Source organism: Oenanthe melanoleuca, chromosome Z, assembly GCF_029582105.1.
Source record: "Oenanthe melanoleuca isolate GR-GAL-2019-014 chromosome Z, OMel1.0, whole genome shotgun sequence".
In the NCBI taxonomy this organism is placed as follows: Eukaryota; Metazoa; Chordata; class Aves; order Passeriformes; family Muscicapidae; genus Oenanthe; species Oenanthe melanoleuca.
In genome coordinates, this window is record NC_079362.1 from 2,081,455 (window position 1) to 2,093,692 (window position 12,238).

General features: G+C 36.4%; 1 protein-coding gene across 3 annotated transcripts; it reads right to left on the reverse strand.

Moving 5' to 3' along the window:
• Positions 1-735: 735 nt before the first annotated feature.
• CETN3 (centrin 3) lies at positions 736-11,517 on the reverse strand. Of its 3 annotated transcripts, none has more exons than XM_056513416.1 (5): positions 11,403-11,517; positions 9,207-9,342; positions 7,378-7,492; positions 4,648-4,839; positions 736-1,181 (listed from the first exon to the last, which is right to left on the reverse strand). In XM_056513416.1, the coding sequence occupies exons 1-5, from the start codon at positions 11,417-11,419 to the stop codon at positions 1,138-1,140; spliced, it is 504 nt and encodes a 167-aa protein (XP_056369391.1). In that variant the 5' UTR covers positions 11,420-11,517; the 3' UTR covers positions 736-1,137. The 3 variants fall into 3 exon arrangements, with proteins under 3 accessions (XP_056369391.1, XP_056369393.1, XP_056369392.1); XM_056513418.1 differs by having other exon boundaries at positions 11,188-11,509; XM_056513417.1 differs by lacking the exon at positions 9,207-9,342.
• Positions 11,518-12,238: the final 721 nt, after the last annotated feature.

The window sequence follows — 12,238 nt, forward strand, 5'->3', positions numbered from 1 at the left end:
AAAAATAAGCACCAACCATCTAGGGATGGTACCATCCCCATAAAGGCCACTGCAGCATGTTAGAACACTTGGCACATTCAAAGGCAGGATTTTTGAGGAAAAAGTTTTTTGAAGACTACATCACTTTATTGTCAGCAGAAACTAAAAGTGTTCCTGAAATAGTTTACAGAAAAAATTAAAAGCAAAGTCAGAAGCTACTGAACTGGACAATTCTTGTAGTAATCCTAGAAAACACTTGTTAAGAGCCTTCCATAGGCTCAGTCCCAAACACTGAATCTTTTCCCCTAAACATTCACCTCCCGAACAAATCCCCTCCCGAACAAATCTTCTAAGATTGCAAAATGCTGGTTAGGAGTTGTGAGGGTTTGTTGCAGGTTTTTAAATGGATTTTTAAAATATGTTTTAATGAGGTGTATTTTTGCTGTTAGATTCCAAAGCATACTACTCAGCTTGCAGAAGTTTGCTACCTGTCACTGTCTCCACAGCTACTGATTTAGGCATGCTTTGAAATCTGTTTATCATCATGCATAGTTGCATGTAACTTGTTATCATACTGGGGTAACAGTTAATAAATTGCATCTTTAAAGATGCATATGCTCGCTCATTTTATGTTGCAGTTCATCTAAAAGAGTAGAAGTAAAAGCTTATAAAGGAAAAAAGAAGAAAAAAAAAATCTCGGAATCATTGTCCCTTCTAGTTCAGCTCAGACTGAACTACAATAATAACACTTTCAAGTAGTAGTAAAGAACATTTTATTAAAATGGAATTTTTTCAAAACTTATGTATCAAAACTAAGGGCACAACTAATGCTAACACAAAGTCTAGAATCTCAAAAGGCTCTTATAATATGGTACAATTTAGAAATATGAGACAATGCTATTTTACAAAGTTACTCCAACATTCCGAAATGCAGCATTCCTTACTTCTAAAATATTACATCAATTATTCTAGTGATATTATTTAATGATGCAAAGTACTGAATTATCAGTGCATGTAACCCATTTTTATTTTGGTCCTGTCACAAGTAACTTTCTGTACCACTCCAGCTACTGAAATAAATGAAAGTACAAAACATTGTAATGGAAGCTGCCAACAGCTCCTCCCTTTTCTGGTGAGTTAATTTCTTTTCTTCTAATGCTAAATATCTCCAGTCATAATAGCAATAAATTCTTCTTGATTGACTGTAAAAAAAACAAAAGGGGAAAAAAAGAAAATCATTAGACAAACAGCAAACAACAGTAAACTGTAAAATAAAATAATATAAAATAAAATACTTTACTTAAAGACTTCTCTGTTAGAATTTATTGCATCTGATCCATTACTGTAAGTGTTAAGTGTTTACAAGTTTGCTTCTAGAACAGGAGTTTTGTATAAGTTTTTTAGGTAACATGAAGTCAGAATGCAAGCTTTATTATGTGAAATACTAAAGTCAAAATCTAGCTCACTTATAATCACTTATATTATTTCAAATTATGGAAGTAAAAATATTCTAAAAGTGAAACATGATAGGAAAAAAAACCCCCTGAGAAACGTATGTACACATGGCTATGCAAAATAGTATTAAAGGTCTATAAAAATGTTAAGAATGGTATCTAAATTCTATTAAGTACTTCTCAAGCAACAATACTTCAGCTAATTATGACTGAATTCAGTTTTATTCTTAAAATTGTAATTCAAAACATTTATGTTCAATCTACCATCACAGATCAAACAATGCTATTTCAATAGCATTCCCAATCTGTAACACGTGCCAAATACAAATACAAAATAAATTTCGAGATAATTTAGCAATTATTCCATAAATTAGCTAGATTTAAAATAGACATTTGATGAGCCTTTCCCCACTTGAACTTTCATTATTCTTCATTAATAATTAACAGAAATTTTACACAAATGCACTTGAATACATTAATTAGCATTCATTAAGTTATACCTGAGGTACTGGCTCATACTTACTCATATGTTAAAACACAGTCACCCTAGAAGAGTGGCCAGAGTCAACCAGTGAACATGTTCACTCTGCAACTAATTACTGTAGTGGGGAATGATTAGACTAAGTTGGTGGTATGGAAAAGACAAGACACATACAAGCCTTGACAATTACCACCCCACCCAATAAACCCAAGCTATTCCTAAGCGAAGAACTGCAAAGAAAGAACTACATTCACACCTAGAAGAAAATTAAAGAAATTCAATATGTTAAAGAATAAAAGAAATCAAAAAACCAAAATATGTCCTGTTGTGATGCATGTAAAAAACCAGGAAATAAGTAGATTTAGTCTAGCTTAAGGCCCTATGCTCTGAAACACCAGTCCATCACATAACTACATCTAGTTCTAAGACACAAAAATACCATTGCTGTATGACTTTAAAAGCATATCCAGAGTTTTATCACAGTAACAATACATAACAGCACAAATTCAAAAATATTCTCTGGTTTACAACATACCTGAAACCATTATGCAAAGTGGAAATACAATACTATAATGACAAACAAATTTTGGAATATTAAAAGAGACCTCAAAAAGCAGTGCAGTTACAATTCCCAGTAACCCAAGTAATCCCAGCTAAATCTCTTCAGATGCAGGATCTGTTCACATGTTAAGCACATGAAAACAGAAGCTTTTTCATGGCATTAGATTTCCCTCAACTCTGTAACACTGGTAATCATAAAAGAACAAACTAGAATCACAGCTAATATAAAGATAATAACATTGAATTAGAATCTTGAGAGTTTAAGGTGGTTTTTTTTCAGTGATAGGTACTTCTCTTAATACTGTGCCAAAATCCAAGACATGAGACTGGATCGTGTTTCCTACAATTGCATCCACAGAAGGTGATCAAAACTGTATGAACTGACACCATGGAGTTTCTAAAGTTAGATGTGCTCAAAACCAGAAGTAATTATTAAACCCAGGAATACCAAAATAAGATTATTTACATATTTAAGGGAAACAAAAATAATTCAAATATACTTCCTTTTACAGAAATCTGTGTATAGCCTACCAGTAGAGATTAGTGGTTTTGCTGGGAACATAAGGCTTCATGTAACCTAAGTACCATACAAGATACCTTATTTCACTGTGAGCAAAACAATCTCTCAAATGTAATAAAGGTGTTAAACCAAAAGTGGTATTATTTCTGTATTTGACATATCAAAAAAATGCTAACAATTAACAGTTTCAGATTGTTTTTGAGGGCAGGAAAAGAAGGATAATCTTGCCATGTGACCCAGGTGTTTGAAGACAAATTAAACTAGTGATTCATAGGATAATCTACTTTCTCAGAATCAATCTTTTAAAAAGCTAGGAACAGCCTCAGTTTTCTTTAAAGAACAAAAATCACACAGAACCTTAAGGATAAACAGTATCAGACACAAACATTATGCTGTTAATCTTCCATATTCAATCTTCTGCTTGATTGCTCTAACAAAGACAATGAATGGATGACTGAATAAAAGGAAACAGAGCCAGCTGATCAATTTGATTTAAAAAAATGTAGCACTGACACAAAATAAGTAGGACTCAATAACTTTCCTGAAAGAAGCTATGTTCCATTTGTAGTACCCAAACAGCAATGAGACAAAAGAATATTGATCCACAATTCTGGCATCTCTTTTGGGAGCTCCAGGAGATCAACACATGACAAAACACACTTGCACAAAGAATTCTACATTCACTAACATCTACAGCTACGACTTTCAAAAGTAATACCTATGTCAAATAGCACAGAAGACTATCTGTCAAAAGGCAGACAACACAATTTTTTCCACTAGTACATGTGAGTTTTGAGTTCAACAGATGCTCACAAATATAAATATCATTGTCACAGGAAAAACTGATGACATGCTAGTGAAATCTCTGACATGAGTCACCACCCTATAAGAACAGTGCTTGATGGACTGATACACTCTTTAGGTACAAGGTCTTAAATGAGTGATTCCTGAAATCCAGGTATTAAGGTTTCTGATGTAAAAATAAGGTTGTTTTGAAGATAATGAAAAACGCTTTTAAGTTTCAGTGTTCACAGTGATTTAACATTTATAGTATCAAACTTGATTTGCTAATTCATTCTTTATCTACCTAGTAAATCCCTTCTGCAGCCTAATCTGTATGGACCTTGTCAGTTGCAGAGCCATTTTTCACACTATGCTTTTCAGCACTCCAAGACTCAGAAGTATGTTAAAGAGCCAGCCAAGCTGATACTAAATAGATCCAGGCTACTTCCAGTACGATTCATTAGCTTAATGCTCCATATCAAACTCTGAAATCACAATAACGACATATCGCCACTTAAGACATATTAAGTGATCAAAAGACTTTCTCTCAGCACTTTAATACTTTTACTGGTTTATAAGGAAATAAAAATGTAATGTAGGTACACAGAGTCTCTTACTTCTACCTTCAGCTACACTTTCACTCATCTTTTAATAGACACAGAATAAGAGTTGGTGGTAAATAAACTCAATTCTTAGATTCCAGGATTAATAGCTGTCAAAAGCAATTGTCGACATTATCTGCAAGCTAAATTATGTTTGAAAGTCATCTAGAAGAAAATTAAAGAGAATATTCTGACAACAAAATAACACCTCAAAAGGGAACAAAATTAAGAACAAGATGACATGGTGTTTTATTTGCCAACACATACTTTCTCCATCTCCATCCTTATCAAATTCTTCAATCATAGCCCGCAGTTCTTCATCAGACATATTTTCACCCAATTCTCTAGCAACACGGCGCAGGTTTCTCAGACTTATTTTACCAGAGTCGTCATCGTCAAATAATTTGAATGCCTTGAGTATTTCTTCTTGTGGGTCTCTGTCCAATATCCAATCTGTTACTGCAGGAAGGATACGTAAGTTAGACTAAAAAGCTCTGGTAAACTCAGAATGACCTTTGCAAACTAAGACAATAGGAAGAACACACGTCTGATTTCACCTGTACTTACATTTCTACAGAACTTAATGTGTGTATTTGTTTGGCTGTTGTCTGACCTCTCTTTCTCACCTTTGTTTTCCAAGCTGAGTTGTCCTCTTTGGGAAATAACTGTTGCAGTGGAAAGCTGCATGGCAGTTCAGACACAGTCACACTTTCCACACATTTTCCAACAGGAATTAAAAGTATACACGGGATGTCTCTCTTTCAAAATGCCAAATTTTCAGAAAAAAAACCACCATTAGCGTTTCAGATGAAGGTGTGAACATTTTTTATTTTATATGTTTTTATCAGGATAGAATTTTGAGCTGGGGAGAACACTGAAACACTAAGGGAAGAAAAACATCCACATGGAACCTCTCTTTTAAATATAAAACCACACTAACACTAAAAGCCCCCATAACCAACTAACCAACCACATCCCACACCCCCAAACCTGAAAACAAAAAAAAAGACTAAACACAGGGGTTATGAAAAGGATGCTGCTATGAATGACAAGATGTTTATCCTAAAAGGGATCCTTCAGCCTTTATTATTCTTTTCAAGACAATGATTTGCCAGTTTCCACAACAGAAAATAGAAACTTGCCCCATGAAATATTTTTTCTAGTAATTACTTCAGACCAACCAAAAACAATGTATGCCCACATCTTTGTGCCTGCTCGTCTTGTTTTATCAAGCCATTAAAATCACAACAGCACTGCTTGCACACAAAGAACCACTTACCATTTGCTACTAACTGCAGATGAAATGTCTGCTGTGGCTCAGCAAACTTGAGAGGGAAGAATTTTTCATGCTCATATAAGCCAACTAAAGTAACCAAGTTTATATAACTGCAGATTTACCCCAAATTTAGATATTTTCTTTTAAAACAACAGCGCTGCATGACAGTATTACATAGTTTGAAAAATTCTACCTTTTGTCGCAAAAAGACAACTGAAAAATAATAAAATGTCTCTAACTACAAAACTACAGAAGATAAAATATAACTGCATCTTTATATATTTCATTGAACATTAAATTAAGAGAAACTGATGGTTCAAAAATCACTCAGCTATATTCAGCAGCTCTTCACAGTTAATATCTCAATAACCTATTTTATCTAACTCCCCAGTCTTTCTGTTAGAGGTGATATCATATCTAATTCTGCTTCATGGTCAGATGGCACCATAGCAGCACTATCTCAACTCAAGTTTTCCAACAGGTCCAATCCCCTCCCAGGTACACACTGTGCTTTCTACAAGAATATTCCTGGCTTCTTGCAGCACTTAATGACCATCGATATTGATAGCCAGGACAGAACAAGGAAACAATGAACAGGAATGGACATCAGGGATTTTAAAAAGTAATTGCATGGTAACTACAGTATATTAATCTTATATAATATTACAGCACAATGATGTAATTTTAAGACTTAGTATTGCTGTCAAATCAATACACTAATTTTCTTTCTAATACTTCCACATAGGCTTTATAAATCAGAAAAGAACCAAAAATAATTTTCTCTAACCTGGAATATAACTACAAAAATATTACCTGTCATTAACAAGACATTTGGTCCAGTACTAAACTGTTAAACAATTAACTGTTGCCATATTTCAATCACTAATTCTTTTGATATATTAAGATGATCGCTATTTGTAGCCAAGAGCAAGCAGTGGGAGTTCTGGGTGTTTTGTTTAACAAAATGCACAGAAATATAATACTTTCAAGAAATGGACTATCATGAGCATACTGAACTACACATAATGGACATAATGAGCTAAGAATTTAAACTCACACGGATTACTTTTTTGTAAACATATATTGTATGCAAAAGCACAAATTATGTGTAAAAAAAATCCCCTAAAATCTTTAAAGAAACATCAGGTCTAAAAATTCTGCAGATCACTACATACTCAAAGTACATAAAATTCTACAACACACAAATTACAGATGAAAGGCACAACTAATTCCACCAGCTTCGTCAACAGATAAAATCTTTTGCAGAACAATATTTAGAATCTACTTCAATTTCTCTCATCTATTTTATATATGACATCTGTTATCTGCTTGTCTGTGTATGACCGTCTTCCAAAGAAATTCATTGCCAAATACCTTTTCCACTGCAGGAAGAAGAATCTTACAGAGATCCATGACCAAGACAAGAACATCTACACTTTAAAGTAGCATTTATTCCTCTGTGTAAGCTCGAAAGAGATTTGTATAACCTACTTCTTTTTATACTGTAGCTATCATTCTCTTTATATATCAAATTAAGAATTCAGAACACAAATATTTATCTTCCTTTACCACTGACCTATATTAAGCAAAATATGAAATTAAATCTCTCACTTCTATTTCTTAATAAATAATTGAAGAAGACCACAAAGTACAGCTTTGAAATTGTACTCACTATTATAGGCTAAGTATCTCTAGAGGTAGAAGAACAATCAAACACATACCAACTTCATTAAAATCTTCAAAGGTAATCTTGCCTGTTGATTCTCGATCATAATCTTTAAGTATTTTCAGGACATCAGCTTTTTTCACATCAAAACCCAAGGCTCTCATTGCCACCTTTTGGAATAAAATGGAAGAGCAACCATAGATTAGGATCAAAATAAAGATTTATCAGATTTTCCTTTTAATTTCAGTAATTACCTTCTTGCCCAAGAGAGAAAGAGCATATCAATGGTTTAGCAACAATAATAAAATAAATAAAAGGAAAAGAGCTTGAGGATATTAAAACCATTTAGAACTACTATTAGGAAATGAAACATCTAGTTACAGTGAGGAAAAAAAGCCCTTTGCATTTTCAGGGATTTTATAGACTGGACCAAATGCACCTTAGGACAAGTATATTGATTCCTCATTTTCAAAACCAATTCAAAATCTTGTCTTTAAGACAAAACTGAAAATCATTCTGCAAATTATTCTTCATTTTTCAGAGAAGTGTGGATGTCCATGGATTTACAAGTCCTACAAGACTTTTAACTGCTTTTCCAGTCACCCACAGAAGCCTACCTGCGTTTTGATTTTCCATTAGCATAGGAGTCCATATTCAGTTTTTCATTTCACCTTAGATGGCAATTTCTGAGCACACACTACCCTGACTTCCTCCAAACTGATGAATATAGGCTAACTACACAGGGAAAACCATTGAAGTAGTTATTAAAAAATTGATGGCATATGCTGATTTTGTAGACAAGGAAATAAACAGTTTTTTTCTTTATGTATTTTTGCTCTTTCATGTTATTAGCCTCAGAGTGACAGTATTTAATTAGACAGCTAAGAAAGAGCTTTTCAAGTAATCATGACAGCAGGGAATTCAAAGCATAATATAACCAGAAAAGGTATAACCATAACCAAGAGAGTTGCCAGCCCAACCCTAGTCACAGTGGCTTCCAGCAAAGATAAAATATGTGAACTCTGAAATAAAGAGAGGGGAATTTTCTACCTAACAAACTCCTGTAACAGGAAATTAAGTCAAAATAAGACCTTTTTCCTCCTCCATGTTACTTGGTAGAGCCAGAATGTAGAGCCAATACACTCAATTAGGTATTCTTTAAAAAAAATCTCACCCTATATGTGACTGAAACACTGGCCTCTCCAAAGCTAGTTTTCGTTCTTCATGCCTTATATAAAACAAAAATGCATAAAAGACCTTAAGGTGAGTTTAGTACACCTCATTTACTACTCTGTAGACTTTGAGGTGGGAGGCCTTATTCAGAAAGACATCCTAAACTCCATCTGCTAACAGCTATCACAAGGAACATCCTTCTTTGGGAAGGTCAACTACTGAGCCTCCCACATGAAGAGCAAAAAGCCCACCTTATTTCTACAAATCATAGGCTTTCCTTTGAAAAATACAGGTAAGCTCCAGCATGCTGTCAATACATTTACAAATCTGATTTACATCTTTTACCTACATATCCAAAACCAACACCAAACTTTAGGTCTTTAAAAATAATCAAACAGTTTTTCAAGAGTTTTTTCTATTTGGTTATCTGTCCAAGCTTATTCCTGGTGGGCAATTATACCAGGGTTATTTAGAATGCTACAGAATTTTTGTTACCGCATTAAGTAAATAAAAGTGGGAAAAAAAGCTTATTCTTATACCAATGGAGTATTTCCTGGTATTTCTTTTTTTTTTTTTTTTCTCCCTTGCTCCTTTAACCCAGCAAGATATCTTGAAGGAAATTTTTAAAGATACAGGCAGCATCTTAAGAACTCACGATGGAACAGATATATTATCTGCTATAAAACAGCTTAAATGAAAGAAAACTTCTACCTTTAATTCATGATAATTTATTGCTCTATCCTTGTCTGTATCAAACAATTCAAAGGCATCTTTAATTTCTTGCTTCTGTTCCTCAGTCAGTTCTCGTCTTTTCTTCTTTTTAGTTTTATCTGCTGAGAGCTCATTCCTATATAAAAAGAAATATAGTGTAACAGATTTCTACTAGGAAGATGCCACTGTACATAACTTTTCCACCAATAAGAAACTCAAGATAATTTTAGATACCACTACCTTACCTAGTCAGTATTTTCCCATTTTAAAATAGCCTGCATTCCCATTTTAAAGTAACATCTGAAACAGACAATTCCCTTGTGAAATCTGAATAATACCTCCAGTCCCCCACCCAATATAAAATCTTCACAGGCATTTTTGTTAATAAGAAGGAGTAACAAAAAAAAAAGGAGGTTAGAAAAACTACCAGTTAAAAAGGCTTCTTGAGGTTACAAACTAGATTAGCAGCTGAAATCATACAACTCATGAAAACAGCTGGCTTCTACAATGTAGCTTAAAAAAATAAAATATATTTGGGGACAGACAGGTCAGTGGAGGACAAACTAGGCCACACAGTCTGACCACTAAAGCTGGCTTCAGCTGCCACAAATCAGCTTTGTTGCCTGTAACAGTTCTTAGATAAATGGTACTTGCAGGGTTTTGGGGTTTTTTAAATCCTTTAGATCCCACATATACACAGTGTTTTGGAGATTTTTTTTGCTTTGTTTTGGTATATACATGAAACAAGCCCCCCCAAATCAGCAAATTTTGCTCAAAGATTTCAGCAAGGTTTTCTTTGGCTGGTCTAGGAATAAGTTTATATTTTCAGAGAAGCAAAGTAAAAGGACAAGAAACAGTAACTACAAAATTCAAGGGCAAAAACTGCAGCTGGAGGAGGAACTGCAGCTGGATCTAAGGGGAAACATTTTCCCAACGCATGTGGTGATGTGCTAGAACAGCTCCACTCGGAAGGAATCTCCACCATCAGAAATTTTCTGAACCTAACTATAAAGGTGCTTAGCATCCTCAGCCAGCTTTATGTAGAAGTTTCTGTGATCAGGAAGCTGGATTAGATGACTCCTGTATATCCTTCCTAACCTAAATTACTGTATAGTTTATGTTACACTCTCAGGAAAAGGCTTTTTATGCTCATTTGTCCTTTTGCCAGAGGCAGAATGTGTGCTGGATCACCTAGTGTAAAATGCATAAAGATTACTGATCAGTAAAAAACAGTGAAAACTTTGCAAGATTAACTTTTCAAATCCCCTCTAATAAGCTGCTTTATGCCCTTCTTTGTTAAAAAATTGCGAATTTTAATCAAAACCTAAGATTAAACATTCAGCTTTCAGCAAACACTCAAGCAAAAATCGTAAATACAGACAAGAAAAGTGCAAGTTGCAGAAGCTGAGCCTGCTTCAAATCACAATATTCTCAAAGAGTAAGATGTCCTTAACAGGCCAGTTGAGACAAATCCACAGGCTTTGGATTACTGCAGCTTTTGGAGGGACTAAAATAACTTTGAGCTGGCTACTTAATTAGAACTGGGAGAGTAGTTCAGGTCCAGGAAGCCCAGATTTTGTGAGCTACGATGAAGAAACCCTTTCATAAACCTGAAAGCAGATTAACACCGAACTCTTCTGAAAAAAGAAATCTGGGTAGTTAAGTGCCCATTTATCATAAAATTAATTTATCAAAACACAAAGCAATATGCAAATACAAGCAGTTCAACGCCATTCTGTAAGTAGTTTAACCATACTAAACATGAAGTTCTTAGACTTGAAAATTAAGGATCACAGTTTCCATGTAAATGTATTAATTACACTCGAAGACAAGAACTTGCCAGGTACTGGGATTCATAACCCAGGCTCCTTCATGCAATAGCTACTAAATCAGAATTTATAAACAAAACAAAGCCGAGCAGTTTAACTTCACGCCTCTTCACAGGCCTTTAGAAAGCACACCAGGCAACCCAGAAGCGAACCTCACAAGGCCAGACGCGCCGGACTCTCCTGTCTCCCGGCAGCCAGCCGGGCCTGATCCGCCCCCGGCCGCGCCGAAGGGATCAGACGCGACCGCGGAGGCCGACGCTGACCCAGGCCCCGCCACGGCCTGACGCGCCCCGCGTTGCGCCAGCACCTCCCGAGGGACCGCCGGCCGCGCTCTGGGCAAGCGGGACGGCGCCCGGCTCGTACCGACCTGAGGGCCAGGCTCATGGTGCCGCTGCCGGGCGAACGCGCGCCCGCCGCTCCGCACGGCCCGGCGCCTCCCGGCCTCGCCGACGCCGCGCTCCGGCCCCTGGCGACGCCGCGCGAGCCACGCCCCCCACCAATCACCGGTGTCTGATTGGCTGCGGCTGGATAATATCCCGCCCCCCCAGCACTAGGCGCTCTGCTATTGGCTGAGGCGCTGCCACTCAGGGCAGAGGGGGTGGTCCGTGCTGCGCGCGGCAATGGCGGCCGGCGGCGGTTTCGGCCGCTGAGGTTCTGCTGCAAAAGGGGCAACGCGAGAAAGTTTTCCTAAGGGAGGATATTTCTTGATGTTTGATCTTGATTTTGTCAGGAGAATTAATCCACAAGCACCAGAGGTTTATGTCCAAAATGGAGACAGAGGAGTCCTTTTTGCTTTCTTCGAATAAAGGGAGAGGCCATGGGGCACTTTCCTGAGATTTCTCAAATTTTTTGAGGACGCAGCCTCCTTTTTATCCCATTTTCCCGGCCATTTTCCCTTTCTCTTTCCCCATGGGCTGAGGTACTTATGAGGCACAGACTTCCCGGAACGCCTGACACCTGAGATTCCCTTCTAATGTACAACCCTTCCTTTTATTTTTTAATTCTTGTAGAATTCATAGCTTTCCCCCGTTGCTTCTTTCATCTTCCGATATTCAATTTCATTTATCAGCATACAGTTTGTTTGTGAAGGCAAATCTCTTTTCCCATTCATCAGTGGAACCCATCCCACTGTTTCTTTTATCCCCCGGTGCTAACCTTATCTACCAGCAAATCTACAGCTCGTTTGTAAAGACAAATGCGGCA